Source organism: Corvus hawaiiensis, chromosome 1 (genome assembly GCF_020740725.1).
Source record: "Corvus hawaiiensis isolate bCorHaw1 chromosome 1, bCorHaw1.pri.cur, whole genome shotgun sequence".
Lineage (NCBI taxonomy): Eukaryota > Metazoa > Chordata > Aves > Passeriformes > Corvidae > Corvus > Corvus hawaiiensis.
In genome coordinates, this window is record NC_063213.1 from 98210235 (window position 1) to 98229533 (window position 19299).

Here is a 19299-nt window from a genome sequence, read left to right on the forward strand (position 1 = left end):
GGGAGATGGAGAATCTGCCCCCAGATGGACAGAGCAGGGTCCCTGTTGAGGGCACAGCCTTGGCCACTCTCTGAGGGATCCAATCAATCACAGGATTGATTAGTTTGGACAAGACCTCCCAGATGATTCAACCTGTGCCTGATCCCCACCTTGTCACCCAGCCCAGAGCACTGAGTGCCATGTCCAGTCGCTCCTTGGACACCTCCAGCGATGGGGACTCCACTGCCTCCCTGGGCAGCCCCTTCCAATGTTTAAGAACCCTTTATGTGAAGAAATTCCTCTTGATGTCCAACCTGAACCTCTCCTGGCACAGCTTGAGGCCTTTTCCTCTCATCCTGTACCCCGTTCCCTGGGAGCAGAGCCTGATCCCCCCCTGGCTGCTCCCTCCTGTCAGGGAGTTGTGCAGAGCCACAAGGTCCCCCCTGAGCCTCCTTTGCTCCAGGCTGAGCAGCTGCTCCTGGTGCTCCAGGCCCTTCCCCAGTTCTGTTCCCTTCTCTGGACACACTCCAGCCCCTCAGTCTCTTTTTAAAGTGAGGGGACCAGAAGTGGACACAGCACTTGGGCTGTGGCCTCACCAGTGCCCGGCACAGGGGCACAATCCCTGCCCTGGCCCTGCTGACCACACGTTTTGACAAGCCAGGTGCCATAGGCCTTCTTGCCCACCTGGGCTCACGTTCAGCTGCCTGTCAATCAGCGCTGCCAGCTCTTTTCCACTGGACCTCTTTCCAGCCCCTGCCTCGGCCCGCAGTGCTAGGCGGGTTGATGTGGCCGAAGTACAGGACGTGGTGCTGCGGTCCCTCGGCCCCCTGAGGGACCCAACATGGCGCCGCCTCCTTTCCCGCCGCTCGCGGGAGCTTCGGCGCTGACGTCACGCGAGCGCGCCCGCGCCTCAGGTGTCGGCGCGCTGACGTCACGCGCAGCGTCTCCCGCCGGCGAACGGCGGCCGCAGCCTGAGGGGTCCGTGAGGGGCCGGGGGGGGGAACCGGGGCTTTGCGGGGGTAGCGAGGGGCCCCGAGGGTGTTCGGGGGTATCGCTGCTTTGGGGGGGGGCTCCGGGCAGTTCTCGCCGGAGTTACCGCTCTTCTGGGGCCCTTCTGGGACTGCCGGGCCCGGCGGGAGTTCGGGGGTGTCGGTGCTTTGTGGGGGCACCGGGTGGTGCTTACCGGGGTTACTGCTTCCCCGGGGCCGTCCCGGGCCGCGGCTGCCGGGCCGCGGGTGGGTGAGGGCCGTGGGGGTGCCGGGGGATGCGGGCCGTGCTCGCCGAGAGGGTGACGCGCCCCTGTGCCCGCAGGTGTCCTGCCCTTTCTGCTGCGTGTGTCCCACAGCGGCGGATCCATGTCTTTCCTTGTAAGTAAACCCGAGCGCATTAGGGTGAGTGTTGAAGACCTTTCAGCTTCCCTCGTGTCTCGATAGAACGAGCCTTGCGCTTGTGCAGGGTGGCCGGGCCTGGAGAGCACTATAAGGGAAAACTGATTATAGGGCTGAGTACAGGACCTGGGTCGGTGTGCAACCAGCGCCGGTCAAAAACCCTGCACTAAAGCCTCTGTTACACGTGTATCTCCTTGGGGTGTGGTGCAGAGGGGCTGTAGTGGGCTTTGTAGTGAAGAAAAAGCACCATAATGTTGGTTTTATTTTCAGCCTTTCTTTAAGAAGTAGCCTCCTCACCTGTGCCACAATTTATGGGGTTTTTTTCCTTCGCTTTGCTTGCAAAGCTAAACACAACAGCTTTGTTTGATCTTTGCATTTTTAAATGAGGAAGTTTCCTACAACAGAACTACTTTTAATGCTTTCAAATGGTATTCTTGCATACAACTTTTGAGTCATCATTGCCTAAAGACTCATTGGTGCTTTCTAGGACCGGCTTCTCGTGCACTGAGCAACATTAGCTGTTTATTAAATTATTTTGCTAACCAGCAAATTCTACCATGGGAGTGTTTGTGATTGATTAACGTCGTGAGCAACACTCTGCAAGCTTAAAATTGCCTATTCTATTGTATACTATGTGTTTATATATATGTATATTTAAACTGCAGTATTAGATCACGATAGAAATACTCCTCTGCACAACCTAATGCTTGCTGTGAATTTCAAACATGAGTTCTGGAAGAGAATGACAACTTTAGACTATTTATGTTCTAGTTTTGCATTCAGTCAATAGATAGATAACCAAAATATTTGAATGCTCAAAGATACCACCTCTTTGTAAATAGTGAAAGCTTTGTTTTTAAACTTATTGCACCTAAACCCCCAACATTTATTTGGCTGTATGAGGGGGTTGTGGCATGCTGATTATTTTTGCTGTATATGCATGTATAAAAGCTTGTTTGAATGATTTAAAATGATATTAACTTTATTGCAAGTGCATGTTGATTGGGAATAACAGCAGCACCTGTGTGGTTGCTGGGTGCATGTCATTGTCACAAAAAGGGAATATCCTTGTCCAAAGTAAGGATGTCACTGGTGATGCAGCAAATCAATTTCAGACCACAGTAGAATCATTGAAGTTTTGGATTTTTTTTCTTGTGGGGAAGGGGAAAAGAAACTTTTCTCTAGATGGAGTAACTGATTATGTGGAGAATTTTTTTTCTTTCAGCGGTGGGTGTCTGAGAAGTTCATTGTTGAGGGGTTAAGAGAGTTCGAGCTGTTTGGAGGTAAGTTTTCCCCTTGTTAAATGACATTGCTAGAAATGTTTTATTTTAGCTGTAAAGCTTGGCAATTCGGTAGTAAGGACATATCTTAACACTAAAAGAGATTATTAAATCTCAGTGTAAATCTGGGTATTCAAACTGGCTAAGCCCAGAAATTTAATGTGGAAGTGTCCAAGATCTAGCAACTTATTTGGAAGTCATTTCCATATTGATAACAGTACTAAATTAGTTCTGTATTAGCTTAGCATAACCACTTTTTTTTTTTTCCTATGCAAAAGATGGATTTGGGGTTTGGGAAGGTTAATTATAATTTTCTGAGTGAAAATGGATTTTGAAGCTGCTGATGGCTCCCCAGGAGCAGGAGCTGATGTATTTGTGCTCTGCGTCTGCATAACAAAGTTGCCCACTAGGATGCAGAATTCCTGATCAATGATGTGGAAAATAAATAGAGCATAGGAAATATGTCTAGGTCTTGAGCTTCCAGGTGGAGTAAAAGAATTTTTATTACTTTGAATAATATTAGATAGTTTCTTCTGTATTTAAGAGTCATCTTTGAATGTGTTTATAATCACAGAATTGTTCGAGTTGGAAGGGACCTTTAAAGATCAAGTCCAACCCCCCTGCAATAAGCAGGGACATGACAGAAGGTTAATGTTTAGAGTTATAGTAAAAAATTTTGTCACCTTACATTTATGTCAAATATACAAACAGTAGCACTGTCTGAATCTCTTTGATCCCGTACATGTACTGCAATATGATTAGTGCTGCAATTTTGTGTGTAAATTAAATGTCTTTGTATAGAACAAAAAAATCATGTCTATTTGGTATCAAAAAGTGTCATCTAGGGTTATTTACTTAGTTTTCCAACTATATTTTAATGGGTATCTGTTGAACACAACATGGTGAACAATTAATTTCTTTACTCCAGAGCAGCCTCCGGGTGACTCTCGGAGAAAAGTAAGTGACTTGTGCAGGCTGTGGTGCTGTGGTTCATTGCATGGAGATTATTCCTTGTGGAAGTTTGATTTTTCTTTTTATCTTAGTTATATATCTCATCTCTATATTTAGCTCTACAAGTGTGGAAATGGGTTTCACCCTGGAGTGGAGATTTTGGTGTGTGGTTTTCAAACTAGATGTGATAATTCAAAAATTTAAACTTAATCTCTTGGATTTATATTTGTTTGTCATTCCCCTCCCCTCAGCTCCTCAAGGGTCTCTTTTTGAGGTGATTTAGTTCTGATCCTTCAGAGAATGAAGGAAGAGTGTAGTTTTATGGAATGTCTGAAAAGTGTTTGTTCTGCAGGCCCTGATTGCTCACTGGCTGGTTCATAATGAGCACATAACACATAAAATACCACAATTTACAATAGAGTATCTTAATCTAAATGATTCCCCATGTCCCCCCACCACAGGTGTGCAGGTGTTGCTTGCTCTAGTTTAAGCTAATTACAAACATGAATTAAGTGTGATTTAATCATAACTGTGTCAGTTCAAGCTGCTTATAATTGATTTTTGTGCCAGTGTCTGTAATTTACTGGCACAAACAAAGCTCAAAATAGGAGATGTATATGGAATGTTTTGTATAAAATCGAGTAAATTCACACCTTTTTTAAAATTGCTGAGTGTTAGACACGCTTGGCTGGAAGAAATTGAGATTAGCATCTGTTTTGGTTTTTTTCAAGCGTTTACTTGGGGTTTTGACACTTTTGCTGATTCTCATTTGGGTCTTTTTACGTCTAAATAAAAGCCTATTTTTTCCCACCAAGGCTGTAGAGAAAGATACATAATTTGGGGAGGGGGGTGGGAGGAAAATTTTTGTTGCTCATGCTGAAGTGAGGGAGGGAATGAGGAGGTGGAGGGGAAGACAGCAGAACAAAACTGATATTCCTTCCTCCTAACTCAGATGAATGTCATTTGGCAAATGCAGATCCTTGCAAGCATCGCATAACTGATTGTGTTATGGTATTTATACCAATAGTTGCCTTTCAAAGATTAATTTCCTTTAAATGTATCTCAAATTAAACTGGGCTCCCGAGCCAAAAGCCAGCTCTAAATGAATGTCATGCCATAAAACTGGTCATGTGGGACTTCATTTTGCAGCTGCTTTTGACCATACACCAAAAATGGTCCCGTGTGAAACCACTGAGGAGCTTTTTTTCAGTATCTCATAAATAACATTTCAGTTTAACTTTCTTTTTTAAACTGTTGTATGATGTTGATAAGTTTCTGGTCGGGCTCCTTTTGCATTAACTCTGTTATTGGGCACTGCTAACATGACGAGAGGTGAGTGAAGACCTCATACTGGAAGACTTTTCAATAGGGAATTCACAGTATTTTTCCATTACTGCACAGCCTACACCATTAATAAGATTAAATTTATTTAATTCTTTGCATCTGTTTTGTTGGCTTATGCTCTATCTGGAGTGGACTTTAATAAAGCAAACCACTTACATGTTGCTCAGTGTCTCACCAGCTGTCACCGCTCCATGACTGCTTCCCAGCCTTCTGCTTCCATCTCCTTGGTGGTGCCTTTCTGCTTCAGAGGCTTCTATCTGCCTGTGTGTCTCTGCTGGCAGTCTTGCTGTTGACAGGACTGTGTGAAATTCCTGGAAGAAGTAATGAATGATACACCTGAGATCATAATTGACAGGCTTCTTTAGCAGAAGTTTGAAATCCTGAGTGGAAAGTTGCTGCCTGTCCTGAGCCAATGAACAGCACTGCAGTGTTCACTAAAAGAAAGTATTTGGGAATGCTGCTCCCGGGGGTTTTAGCTATGCTGACATGGGACTGAGTTGTTTGAGTTGAAATTATACCAAAGCACCACAAATCTTAATTTTTGCCTTTTCCCTTAATGGAAAATACACCTGTTTTAAAAGTAGGCAGTGTGCTGTTCAAAGGCAGTTGAAAAGGTGGAACTTGCGAAGTGTGGTTCTAATTTACTCCCAAAGTACGCTTAGGCACCCAGAGGTAATTTACAGCAAACTCCTGTCTGTGCTCTTTGCACTGCATTTACCCTGGGCTGAGGGTAGAACAGCAAGTTCCTTGTTTTTCAGCTGTCACTGTGTTGTTTCCATCTTTCAGTGATGGAAATAAAAAACGGAGTCTGCTGTCATGGTAGGAAAAGGCACAAACCTTTTCTGCTTCATGTACCATGAGAAAAGGTCTGATAAAGGGCATTTGCAGTTGATGAAGAGTGAGGTGGAAAAATTGAGGTGGACTTCCAAATGCCAGGAGGAGTTAAAGTGCTGGAAATTTGAGATAACTAAAGACAGTTTTAGACACCAAATAAACTTTAATCCCTGTTAGGATGCTCTCCTTTTGACTTTGGACATTTGAAGGAGTTGGAAGGTACAAAAGAACTTGCAAGAACATTGAAGTTTATCATCTGCAAAATCCTGCTGGGGAAGATTTCAGTGTATGTAAATAAGGCAGGAAGCTTTATGTCAGATGGAGTGAGGGAAAGCTGACAGGCTTGGGAATGCTGCTTCCCTGTGTGGTGTGGGGGTGCTTTTTTCCCTTTTTTTTTTTTTTTTTTTATAAGCACTTACGCTTTGCAGTTTTTGCTTTCATTTGGAGCTTCTCTTTTCATGTGTGTCTGATTTTCTTCATCACTTGTACCATTCAGCTAAGCAGCTTCAGCTGTGCTGGGCTTATCCCAGGTGAGCAGCTGAAAACCAGGAGCCCCAGCATCCGCCCAGGAGCGTCAACTGTTATGGTGCAGAGAAGGGCTTTGAGCAGCTTCCCTTTGGCTCTTGCTCAGGCAACAGGATGGTGGCACAGAAGTTTGTAATTATAAGAGAAAGGCAGTTACTGTACAGCAGAGTTTAGGCTGTCCTGGGGAGTAATAATTGGCTTTATCCAAATATTCCTAAATAAATTCTAGCTTACAGTGATTAACAACCTACTTGTTACGTGTTTTGTAACATAGATGTCTGGATCTTCTGAAATGAGGCATCTCCTGAATTTCAATTGATAAATGATTGTTTAAAATTACTTTGACATCAATTAAATCCTCTTCTGTATTCCTATTATTTTGAAGTGTATGATAATATGAGGCGCAGATGATTTTTCCAGCAAGTGATCTTTATTTCCTTTGACTTGACTTCACTTTTTTCCCTCAGACAAATGAGGCGAGCTCCGAGTCGATAGCTTCTTCCCCTAAAAGGGACACCATGAGCAACTTCCTGCCAGACAGCAGCTGCTATGAGTTGCTCACTATCATAGGTAATTCTGGAGGGCTGGAGGATCAGAGTCTGCTTTGTAAAGAAAATAATTTCTGCACATTTTTTGGCCTTTTCTTGATTGATTGCTTATTTTTGATATTGGATGACTGTCATCTTTGATTTTAAAATCATTTGAATAAAAAATGAGATGCCAGTCCCAAAGGTTTTCACCTGGGAGAGGCATGTGGTGGGTCAATGATGCTGGTGTGCAGTACAGTCAGCTGAAGCAGCCTGAAACCTGTCCTTAGTGCTCCTCATCACTATTTCTGCCTCAGTCCTGAATTTGAAGGACAGGATAATTCTGCTGGCTGGGAGGATTCCTCTCAGTGGGATACCTGCCAAGGAAGGTGATATCTGATGGAACAATTACTCTTTTTTACAAGGCCAAAAGTACTTTCAGTGAGTGAGGGTAAAGATTATTGAAGGGTCAGGGACCAGAGGAGTTCTCCACAGTGCTTCCAAAAGTATTACTGAAGCTTCAATACTTTCTCTTTCAGGCAAAGGCTTTGAAGACTTGATGGTTGTGAACTTGGCCAGATACAAACCCACAGGAGAGTATGTCACAGTCAGAAGAGTGAACCTGGAGGCCTGCACAAATGAAATGGTCACATTCTTGCAGGTAACAGCAATCATCATGCAAGCTTAGAAGAGGACAGACAATAAGAGCAGTGCTTATCAATATTGCAGTCATGTTTCTGTATTTACTAAATTTAATAAAAATATCTTTTAGGGAGAACTTCATGTTTCCAAGCTCTTCAACCACCCTAACATCGTTCCATACAAAGCAACTTTCATAGCTGACAATGAGCTGTGGGTAGTGACTTCTTTCATGGCCTATGGTGAGTGCAGAGGGGGTACCTTTAGCTGACCATCATATTCTGTGAAATGAAATGGAAGAGCTGAAGTGTCCTTGGGGCTTTTGTTCTAACAGGTGGTGTTTTGTTTCTTTCTAGGTTCTGCAAAAGATTTAATCTGTACCCATTTTACAGATGGGATGACTGAACTAGCCATTGCTTACATTCTCCAAGGTGTCTTGAAAGCACTTGACTACATCCACCACATGGGCTATGTACATAGGTATTAAAAAATACATTGATCATTTTCCTTCTGGTGGAAGTTCTTGGAAATAATACTCAGAGTAGAGCAGAGAATGAATCAGGAGACACAGAACACATTAAATTTTGCATTACTTTGCTGTTAGAGCAAATCAGTTTGATACTCATGGGAAGTGATATCACTGATCTTACTAAGCTGCATGAAAGTGTCATTGTGGAGCAGACTTGCCCCAAGGACCACTGTGTATCTAAAATCATGATCCATAACATTTAGTCCTGCATTTCTTCTCACCACAGAAACATTCTTTGGGAATTGCAAAGGCAATGAATAGAATCCTGTTAATCGATTTTGCCCAGCATCCAAAGATGGTTGTTAGGAGTCAGCCTCCTGGTAGGAAGCTGATCGGGTATTGTCCTGTGCATTGAGCTGTTCAGTAAAGGCCAGGAAACCTGACTGTTTCTCCCTTTTTTCCTCAGGAGTGTTAAAGCCAGCCACATCCTGATCTCTGTAGATGGGAAGGTGTACCTCTCTGGCCTGCGGAGTAACCTGAGTATGATCAACCATGGGCAGCGACTCAAAGTTGTTCATGACTTCCCCAAATACAGCATCAAAGTGCTGCCTTGGCTCAGTCCTGAAGTTTTGCAGCAGGTGTGTTTAAAAGAAACTGCTTGTGTTTAGTGATGAACACATCTGTATCTGTATAATTTTCTGAGCTCTTAGGGCAAGTTCAGGGGGTGTAGGGTGGGAGATATGAGAGAACATGCAGAGTTGCTTTCTTGTGATGAGCTCTGTTCCTTTTTTCTTTTCTTTTTGTCTTAAAACCAGTGACCGCTAGCAAGGAGAAGGGTACATGAATGCAAGGAAAAACAAAGGGAGAGGCTAAAGGAAACAGATTTCGGGTGGATGCAGGGCAAGTGGGTGGAATTTGATCTAGTTGACTCAATAGTTTAATTGTAGGCATCTCTACAGGTTGTCTCATTAACAAGGTGTTACATCAGATGTGAGTTACCCAGGGTAGATGCCATCCCTACAGGCTGGCTGATTTCAGTTACATAAATGTTGCCCTTAACTGTGTGTTTTAACAAACCAAAAATCCCTCACCACAATAAATCATTCTATCTGTGGGCTGTACTGTTACTGTTCTAACCATCTGGGTTTGCTGACTTGCAGTCGAATCATGGGTATTGCCCAATCAATCACATCCAAGTCCCTGAAGCTAACTTTCCATTTCCTTTTCACGTAGAATCTGCAGGGTTACGATGCAAAATCTGACATTTACAGCGTGGGGATAACAGCCTGTGAGCTGGCAAATGGACACGTCCCATTTAAAGACATGCCTTCTACTCAGGTAGGGTTTGCAAGCTCCTTTCCTGTCCTTCGTCCTGCCACCTTGAACTGCTTTGCTGCACTGGGATGTGAACGCAGGAGGATGTCCTGCCTACATGAACGGGAAACCTTAACTGTGTGTGATGTTGCTTGTGCCCCTGCTCTTCCAGATGCTCTTGGAAAAGCTGAATGGAACTGTTCCCTGCCTGCTGGACACCACCACAATTCCTGCTGACGAGCTGACTATGAAGATGTCCCGTTCCAGTGCAAACTATGGGATGGGGGAGAGCACGGCCATGAGCAACGTGCGCGCGGCCAACGGGGAGCCAGCCCTGCACCCCTATCTCCGCACCTTCTCCACCTACTTCCATAACTTTGTGGAGCAGTGCCTCCAGAGGAACCCCGATTTCAGGTAAAGCCAGGTGAAAGCTGCTCTCCCCACCTGCGCTATTCTAGGGCTGGTTAAACTATGGGAGCCAGCAGAGATTGTTTACAGTTTCTGTTCCAAAAGTGTAGTGGAGTGAGGATGTGCCCCATCTGTTGAGGAGAGCAGTCCAAATGTGTAGAATGAGCAGTGTTAACACTTGAGCACTTCCTACGTGACAGCCCGAAGAATTCCTTTGCAGCCTTCCTTGGGGGATGAGTGATGCTGCACATAGAGAAAATAAGCAACTTGAGTTTCTGGCCCCTCTGAGACCATGTTTACCCAGTTCCCATCACTGCAAATGGCTGCTTTTCAGCCAGCAGAGAGCAATGGTGGAAAGTGATCAAAGCTGCATTTTTCTTTGTGGTGAGGGTAATCTGTAGCCATGACAGACTTTCCAGGGGTGCCCCACTGCTCAGGAGCTGTCCTTGGCCAGATGTAGGGGATGCAAGTATGTAATGTAAAGGTTAGAAGAAGGAGGTTGAACTCCTTGCATAAAATATTATGTGATTGTAAATGCTTAATAACAGTGCTACCGCTGAAAAAAGGGAGATACCCAATAACTGAGAAATGGGAGAGGCAGGAAGGACCTCAGTCTTATTCCCACTATCTGACTTCAAGCACTGACTCATTTTCTTGTGTGCTTCCCTCATTCTACCTCCCTCCCACAGGCCAAGCGCCGGCACTCTGCTCAGTCACCCCTTTTTTAAGCAGGTAAGGAACTAATTTCTCTACAGGTAAAGCACAGTGGCTTTGCTGTAGTTGTCTTGCTGGGAGGGTGGGGATGTTGAGTGGCTGAATTTTCTGCAATTGGAAGGATTAAGTCAGTTTTTTGACTAACTGTAGTGTGGTGTGGTGATCATCACATCCTCTGGGGAGGTGCTTGGGCTGCTCTTGAAGTATCTCTTATCTAAGAGAGGTTTTAAATCTGCCTGTCCTGGGAGCCACAACAGCTCAACAGCCGCCCAGTTGAGTTCTGGGGTAAAGCAGTTCTAATCTGCTCCTTAATGAGACCAAAGGGTGCCCCGTGTGTTTCCTGCCTGTTGTTGCTGGCTGCAGTGCTGGGTGGAGCAGCACCTGAGCAGCCCCGAGTGCTCATTCTGCCCTTCCTGTGCAGATCAAGCGCCGAGCTTCTGAAGCACTCCCTGAACTTCTGCGCCCTGTCACCCCCATCACCAATTTGGAAGGGACACTGCCCCAGGATCCCAGTGGCATTTTTGGGTTGGTATCAAATCTGGAGCAGCTGGATGTGGATGACTGGGAGTTCTAGAAAAATAGGGACTACACTGAGTTCTGGAGGAGCTTTCTGGACATTGTAATTTATTGGTCCTGTTCATAAAAGCTGATGAATGTTACACACAGAAGAGTTTACAGGTCCTTGGGAAGGAACTTCAACTGCCTCTTTACTTAAGAAGTAGCCTGGATACAAATTGACAGACCTGAGCTGGAAAAGGATCAACCCAAGGATCTGTGGAGTTTTCCAGAAGGTGCAGTGTTCAGAGCCCCCGTTCTTGCAGCTGAGCACTGGTAGAGCACTTGAGGGGGCTGAGTGAGTCCGTGTAGTTATGGTCTTTATTTATGTGTTTCTAAAAGTCACTGGCTTCCTCACAGTTGAGGCTGCATGTCCCTGCCCTCTTTGGTTCTTTCTCTTTTAAGGGTGCCTTAGAGTTGACGGGAGGTGGGCAGCTTTTAGTTTTGGGCATTCTCTTAGAACTAGTCAGGTTCCTGTAACAGTGTTGTCACAGGGCAAGTTTTAATGGGGAGAAAAAAGGGATTATATTCTTAGTTACTGCTTTGTGATGGAAAATGGCAGATCAAAGACAAGCAGATGCCATTCCAGGCACTCCTGCTGCACTGGGCATTCCTCTGCAGCACTGGATTCTTCCAGTCTGGAGAGGGCTTTTGAAGACTTCTCACTCCGTGCTGAGCACTCTGAACTCCAGGTCAGACAGGGCCTTCCAGCCTCTCCTTCCAGCTTCCTGGGTCACCAGAGCAGTGTGGATGCCTGTACAATGTACCAGCTTTTTTATCCCCTTCCAGATGAACTTTGTTAGCTGGGCTGGTTTCACAGCACAAAACATTTTACCTGCCTGTTCTCAGTGACTTACCCTGGCACAGAGGAAAAGTAAATTGATTTTCATGCTGATCTTCTTCCTCATGACTCCTGTACAGAACTGAACTTTAACCTTTCCATTACCACTGCTGTTCTGCCTTCCCTCACTGACGGGTAAAAGCTGCTCACGTGTGATTCATGGCTGTGTGATTGCCCTGCTGCTGTGGCAGCTCTCCCCCAGTCCGTGGTGTTTGGTTTTTCTGGAGGTGTATTTAAGGCTTTTAGTTTGACTTTTCCAAGGGCCATGGGTGCTGGAGGTTGTCTACTCTTTACTGAAGCACTGAGAATCCTTATGTAGGTGCATTTGATGGAGTAGTGGTGCTGGCAACAGGTCCTTGTGTTTATAAACTGTACTTGAACCCAGATAAAGTTTGTTACTCTAGTTTTTTTCCAAAACAAATAAAATATTTCTGAAGTTGTTTTTTAAGTCTGCTGTTTGTGCAGGATGATGGAAGTGAATCACAGAGGGTGACAGGCTGGCTGTGCATGCTTGCTTTTACCTCCTTATTTTCATACAGCTCAGCAGTTTATGCCAGCTGCCTTCATGCTTCAGAAATGTACTTCAACTAAAGCAACAAGCTGCAAACACCTGGACTTGCTCTTTTCTGAAAGGTTCAGTAAAATTCTCCCAGTTGCAGTGGTGTTTGTTAAGGGCAGGCCCAGTTCTACTTCCTCACTATGATCAGGTTTGGGTCCTGATTTCATCTTACTGTTTGTAAGAAGATACTAATTTCCTGGTTTGTTACGAAGTTTTACAAACAGGGCTGATTCAAGAAGTGTGTTGCCCACTGAAGTTCTATCCCTGTCTCGAGTTCTAGGAACCAGGACAAGAGGCAATAAATGCCCAGTACATGCAGTCCTCCAGCCTGCTTTCCCATGCATTAGCATTTTTAGGGTGAAGGATGAACTTAGTGCAAGCTCTTATTTCTCATCCCTGCCCATGCCTGCAGCTTGCTCCATGCTCAAAGATTAGGGGCTTAAATTAACTTTGTTCCATGCAGGATCGGTGCAGAGTTAGGAGTGAAACAGCAGCACTGTGGTCAGAAGCAGCAGTTATGAAGTAACTGAACAGTCACCCTCCTTCCCCAGGTGCACCTGGGGGTCCTGGGGGGAGCAGATGACTCAGCCACAGCCCTTGAGTCTTACCTGTCCTGCCTTGTGCCCCCACAGGGCAGCAAAGCTGGAGTCCAGCACAGGTGGACACTGTTCAGTAGCTGCTGGTTGGATACGTAACCCCTGGCTAACAGCTGTGCGCTTTTTTTTTTTTTTTTATCCTACAAAAGCTTTATTCAGTTATGTACAAAACGTGTTCTGCTACTGTGGATCCTCTCCATGGTCTGACTGCTGCTCCTCTTCTTCCTCTCCTTTGTGTTTTTCCAATTTTGCCATGAGCTCTGAAAAACAGGAACAGGCAGGATGAGGCTCCAGGTGCAGGGGCTGCCCCCCGCCCCCAGAGCCAGGGGCCCAGGTCCTGTGAACACCCAGGAGCAGGGCAGCTACCAAACATCCCTTGCCTGCAGAGGCTCAGCTTGGAGCTGCCCCTGTTTGCCGAGTCCAGGCAGGAGCTGTTACAGTCATTCCCTCAGTGCATTACTGACCACACAAGCTGCTGCCTCTGCTCCCATGGCACACCTCCCTTCCCTCTCCAGTCGCTCCCCAGGTTCCCCACCTGGGTAAGCACACATGCTCATTTGCATCCATGATTTACTATTTCCTGACACTAACTGAGCTCTGCTGGCAGCCAAGAGCTGTGAACTGCAGCTCAGGGCCAGGCCCAACACCAGGAAGGTCCAGCAGGAGCTGGTGCCTTTGCTGCTCCAGGTGCTCCCCCAGATGCCCATTACCTTTCGCAGGGTTGAAGACCCCGTTGGTTTGCTTGTCACAGACGTAGCAGCGCTGGGATTTGCGATAGTGCTGGAGGGCACAGCTCTCACAGAAGTAGTGCCGACACCTGTACGGAGACACAGAGGTCACTGCCAGGCACCAGTCATTGTGTCCTGGAGTCAGAAACTACTGACTGCTGGTCACAGGAACATAAAGGTTGGAAAAGACCTCCAAGATAGAGTCCAGCCTTTGACTGATCCCCACCTTGTCACCCAAAGCAGAGCACTGAGTCCCACGTCCAGTTGTTCCCTGGACACCTCCAGGGATGGGGACTCCACCAGTTCCCTGGGTAGCCCCTTCCACTGCATGACCACCCTCTCCATGGTCCCCAAGGGAGGCAAAAGTGAGCTGCAGGCAAGGCTTCCTCTGCATCCCTGTCCCCATGGAAGGTGTTTTCAGCATTGCTTCACCAATGTGCAGTGACAGCACAGAGCCACCAGTGAGCTCTTCCAGACACAGGTACCAGCAGGACAGCGTTCAGAGTGAGAAAGGCCTGTCCTCAGCCTCCTCCTCATCCTTGCCAAGCTCTTGGCTTCCCCATGCTCACATTTCTCTGCTCAGGCAGTGCAGCTGCCATTCAGAGTCCAGGAGCAATGAAAACAAAATCTCAAGGTTAAGGGGGAAAGATGAGGTAATGAGGCAGCATCTGTGGAAATCTAAAAAGTCCTTGAATAAGGGTTTGAGATCCCTTCCAAGGGCATGCTCCAGATGCAGCTATGAGACTCCCTGGCTCTCTCAGGATTTCCTCACCCACCAGAAAGCCACAGCAGACAACAAGCAGGTTCCACCCACAGCCCATGGGGTGGGTTTGTCTTTGCCTCAGCAGTGAATGAATGACTTGTGAGCTGGATTGACAGCAGACACGTGGCTCCTCGTGCCAAACCACCACTTACTTGGTGACCACGGGGTTCTTAAAGGAACCTCTGCAGATGAAGCATTTGAAAGGCATGTCCTCCTCATCGCTGCTCACCTCGTAGTTTTCGTCGTCTGCAGAAGAGAAAGTGAACCAGAGCAGAGTGAGAGGAGAGGCCAGCCCAACCCATGTGTGGGGCATGAAATAATAAATAAGGGGAGAGCACAGCAGGTGGGATTCAATCTCTGCTGGAAACAATGGAGCTCTGGCATCTGGGTGTTGCTGATGTCAGTAACACGTGTGGGACTGTGCTATAATTAGGGCTAATGAGCGAGCAGGCCTGTTGCTCATCTCAGGAGAAAATTCTTTTCTACTTCACCCACTCACTGCTATAAAGAGAAACATTCTCCAGCCCCCTCCTGTTTTAGACTTTCTTCCAAACCAGCTGCCACCAAGCTCTGGTTCCAACTGAACAGAGAACACCCTTTTCCCCCCGTTTGTACAGCAGTGCTCCTGAGCCTTGGGCCTCGCCTATGGACACTGCATGACAAATGACACCCCACCTCCTGGGCATCCGGGGGACAGACAGTACCATCTCCCCAGCTCCACAGAGCTCGCTGCTAGGACCCACACAACAGCAGTGCTCTCCTTCACAGAGAGCCAGGGGAAACCATCCTCACTGGGGAAGCCAGGGGTTGTGTGAAAGCAGCAGTTCTGCTCAGCACTGTCAGTGGTTACTGGCCCTAAGCTCATCCTGCAGCAGGAGCTGCACAGCTTTGGAACAGAGCCCTGTGAGAGCAGCGGGGCCGTACCGTTGACACCGTAGCGGCCTTCGTCCAGCTCCCGTTCGATCTGCCAGCCGTGTTTGTAGTCCGAGCGGTCGTGCAGGAATTTGCAGCTGTCTGAGCAGCACAAAGAAAGAGGAAGTAAGAGCCAGGCTGCAAGGGCAGAATGTTACCAGGACACCTCATTCTGGGGCAGCCTGAGCTTTGCCCAGCCAGAGAAATCTGACTGCTCCTTCTCCAGGGCAGCACCAAGCTCCTGGAGCAGGTACAGGATCCCTCAGTGCTGACAGGCTGCGAGGATCATCCTCTCAGTGCCACAGGGACAGTTCCAGCAGTTATGCATATGGAAAGTGGGATAAGGAACAGGAAAACTCATTCCTCACATGGTCTCAGTGGACACAATACCTGTAAGAATGTGGGTCACTGGAACATCCTGGGTTCCCTCCTAGGACTCCTGTCACCACTAATTAGAGGCCCTGGGCTTTCGAAGGGCCAGCATGAATGACAAGAATGTTACATAAACAGCTCTGCACAGAAGGGTCTGTGACTCAGCCTCAGCACCACATACACGGGGTCACAGCTGGACTGGATCCCTTTGCACACCTGGTGTTCAGCTGCAGACACGAGGCACTCACCCCCGAAGCCGCAGAACCCGGTCTCTTTGTAGTCCTTGCAGATGTCGGGCTGGTAGTCCCAGCGCACCGTGGCCCGCAGGTGCTCTGGAGCACGGATGGGGCCTTTCCTGAAAGGGGGGCAGAGGGCTCAGCCCGGCTGCACAGCAGCCCTGGAGCAGGGCCCTGGCCATTACCAGAGACCAGACTGGTCAGACAGGCAGAAATTGGCAGTGACAGCAGTTCCAGCCCCAGACCCATGCCTTTGGGATGGTGCCTGAGCACCTCCGTGGTCCCAGACCCCCAAGGCTCATCCCAACCCACCTGACCATTCCTGAAGAGGCGTTTCCCATCGATGTGTCCTTGGGCTTAACGTACTTCTGGTAGTTGTTAATGCCACGGTAAATTTTATCATCTTCCTTTCCTCTCAGCTCCTAGAAAAGCAAGAAGAGATGATTAAGGATCAGGAGAGCTTCATGACATGGATTAATTGTCACCACTCTGACACCAGTCTTCCTTCCCACCCTGCCTTCCTTAACACCAAGATGCCAATAAAGCCACAAAAGTCCCCTATTTGCAAGGGTTACACTTCTGGCTTCTCACACTTCCAGGGAAGAAGAGACTCTAACTCTTCTTGGTGTGCAGAAGGGGATGAGTAAAGCACAGGCTCTCCTGCTGCAGAGCACGAGCTCCTAAGGAGCAAGGCTGACTCACCTCCTGAATTTTTTGGCTGCGCTCAAAGATGGCCTGGGCATCCTTCTCCTTCTCTGTGTCCAGTTCATACACTGCTGTGGCTCCCATGTCTTCTGGGCCAACAGGTTTCTGAAAAGCAAGGAAAACTTGTGGCGAGAGTGGAGACAGTGGAAACCTGGACAAGACAGAGAGCTCCTTGGCTACCTGAAGGTTGTCACAGAGCAAGAACTGGACACACCTGCTTTATCCCTTGGCATTTGCTAGGGAAAATTCACCATGGGCTCCAGCCTAGTGTGTGCAGAGACCAGAGTGCTCATTCCCCTTTGCTCCCAAATTTTAGCCTGCAGAGTCAGGGAACAGTTATTTTACTCCTTCACACCCAGCCCCAGCTCAGCTGGAAGCCCCACTCAGTTCACCCATGTCCAACACTTAAATCATGGGACCCTCCTGCCCACACACAGGATGTTACTGAACTTCTGACCCAGCTGGAGGTGGCCAAAATTCAGTTTCAACACAGTTATCTGGTTTAGATTCCTCTTTAATGGATTGAACAGATACCTATTCCTAGCTTCTATCAAACCTTTGAGAACAGCTGCACAGAAACCAGAGAATAATTACTGCCGGCCTCAATTAAACACAAATCCATCTTAGGTGCCAAAAGCTTGTGGAGTCCCAAAGCTGTCATCTCCTCCTGTCCCTTCCCGTTCTCTCCAGAAGGTTGGGCAAACAAAATGCTGCCTCCCTTGGCAGCAGCCAAAGATGGTCTAACACTGAAAACACAAATCCAACAGTTTAGCAAACCTGATCCAACTGCTCCCTCTCCTGAAAAATCTGTGCAGTGTTGGGCAAGTCCAGTGGCATCCTGGAGTTTTAACTCCCACCTCTAAGAGGGAAAGGCCAACCTTTGACAGCCTCCCGTGGAGGGAGGGACTATCAGAATAAACCCAGCACAAGGTGCTTGGCTATTAAGAAGGGACAGGGAGGTGCATTAATAAGAAAGAATGTCCAATCCCATGTTCAGAGTGGCAAATTCTGTCTGTGACAAGTGGAATCCCCAGCCCCACCCAAGCTGACGCTCCAGGCCCCCGTGCTGCCCGTCCTTACCGCCGACCTGGTCGATTTGTAGGTGACTCCGATCTCCTTGGCAGGATCCTCGTCCTCGCTGCTGCTCGGCGCGTACTCCGGCCTCTCCCTCGCACAGCGCCGGGTCTGAGGGGGGACAGCAGGGATGGGGGAGGAAAGGCTGCAGCACTGTCCTGGCTGAGCGTGGCAGACCACCGCAAGCCCACCTGGATGGAGCAGATGCTCCCTCGGAGCTCCCTTACCTTCTGAATCATAGGGTTGGGGGTGTCCCGCCGCCGCTCCTTCCGCACCACGGTGCTGCCCTCCTCCCCGCTGCTCTCTGCGGGGAAAGCCCAGCGTGAGGGGCACGACCCAGACCTGAGGCAGCTCCTCCCCTGGGCCGGCTGGGGAAGCCCATGGGAGACCCAATAATCCCATCCTGAGAGCGCTGTCCAAACGCTCCTGGAGCTCCGGCAGCCTCGGGGCCGTGCCCATTCCCTGGGAGCCTGTTCAGTGTCCGACCACCCTCGAGGGGAAGAACCTCCTCCTAATAGCCAGCCTAAATCCCCTGTGACACAACTGCAAGGGTCCTTCACGCCCTCCGCCACTCGCACACGGGCTGGGGAGAGCAGCCAGGCCCGCCGTGTGGGCAGCGCTGGGGGCGGCACCAGGCCCTCCCTCGCCTCCGCACTGCACCGTACCGCACCAGCTCGGCTCCCCGCGCCTCCTCACCCCGCTCCTGGTCGCTGCCGGACCGTTTTCGCCGGCCCCTGCCCGCGGCTCGGACCCGCTTCTTGAACACAAAGCTGCAGACGCCGCTCTCCTCCGCCATCCTGTGCCGCCGGTCCCGCGCCCCCGGACAGAGCGGCGGCCGGCGCGGGCTGCGCCCCCTGCGGGCGCGGAGGACTCAGCGCCCGGGCTGGGCCGCGGTCCCGCGAGTCCCGGGCCTGTCCCCCACGCCCGATCCCAATTCCCGATCCTCGATATCCCCGATTCCGCTCCCTCCCTGCGCTGCCCGGCCCCCCTCCTCCTTCCCGCGCCCCCTGAGCCCGGCACGGGGGCGGTTTCCCCGGTTCCCGCTCGTCTCCCGCAGGCCCGGCGGGTTTCCATGGCAACGGGGACGCCGCTGGGTTCCTGCGACCCCCGGCCCCGTGTGGAACCGCGGGAGCCGCGGCACCGCCCGCTGCCCTGCGTGGGGGCGAGCGTGGCACGTGTGTGTGTGTGTGTGTGTGTGTGTGTGTGTGTACATGTGTGTGTGTGTGTGTACGTGTGTGTGTGTGTGTGTGTGTGTGTGTGTGTGTGTGTACATGTGTGTGTGTGTGTGTACGTGTGTGTGTGTACATGTGTGTGTGTGTGTGTACGTGTGTGTGTGTGTGTGTGTGTGTGTGTGTACATGTGTGTGTGTGTGTACGTGTGTGTGTGTGTGTGTACGTGTGTGTGTGTGTGTGTGTGTGTACATGTGTGTGTGTGTGTGTGTACGTGTGTGTGTGTGTACATGTGTGTGTGTGTGTGTACGTGTGTGTGTGTGTGTGTGTGTGTACATGTGTGTGTGTGTACGTGTGTGTACGTGTGTGTGTGTGTGTGTGTGTACGTGTGTGTGTGTGTGTGTGTGTGTGTACATG

General features: G+C 48.7%; 2 protein-coding genes across 5 annotated transcripts; one reads left to right on the forward strand and one right to left on the reverse strand.

Moving 5' to 3' along the window:
- The first annotated feature begins 883 nt into the window (after positions 1-883).
- Positions 884-12216, forward strand: STRADA (STE20 related adaptor alpha). Of its 4 annotated transcripts, none has more exons than XM_048320245.1 (13): positions 884-957; positions 1291-1370; positions 2593-2650; positions 3576-3604; positions 6769-6871; positions 7368-7489; positions 7601-7709; positions 7824-7947; positions 8403-8574; positions 9170-9274; positions 9423-9664; positions 10348-10390; positions 10794-12216. In XM_048320245.1, exons 2-13 carry the CDS (start codon positions 1335-1337, stop codon positions 10944-10946), a joined length of 1296 nt encoding a protein of 431 aa, XP_048176202.1. In that variant the 5' UTR covers positions 884-957; positions 1291-1334; the 3' UTR covers positions 10947-12216. The 4 variants fall into 4 exon arrangements, with proteins under 4 accessions (XP_048176202.1, XP_048176210.1, XP_048176225.1 ...); XM_048320253.1 differs by having other exon boundaries at positions 1291-1346; XM_048320268.1 differs by lacking the exons at positions 884-957; positions 3576-3604 and having other exon boundaries at positions 1316-1346.
- On the reverse strand, positions 10976-18546 carry LOC125333946 (E3 ubiquitin-protein ligase RNF113A-like). The gene is made up of 10 exons (XM_048320283.1): positions 18410-18546; positions 17941-18017; positions 17720-17824; positions 16637-16744; positions 16247-16356; positions 15947-16053; positions 15339-15428; positions 14567-14660; positions 13634-13740; positions 10976-13183 (listed from the first exon to the last, which is right to left on the reverse strand). Exons 1-10 carry the CDS (start codon positions 18507-18509, stop codon positions 13104-13106), a joined length of 978 nt encoding a protein of 325 aa, XP_048176240.1. The 5' UTR covers positions 18510-18546; the 3' UTR covers positions 10976-13103.
- Positions 18547-19299: the final 753 nt, after the last annotated feature.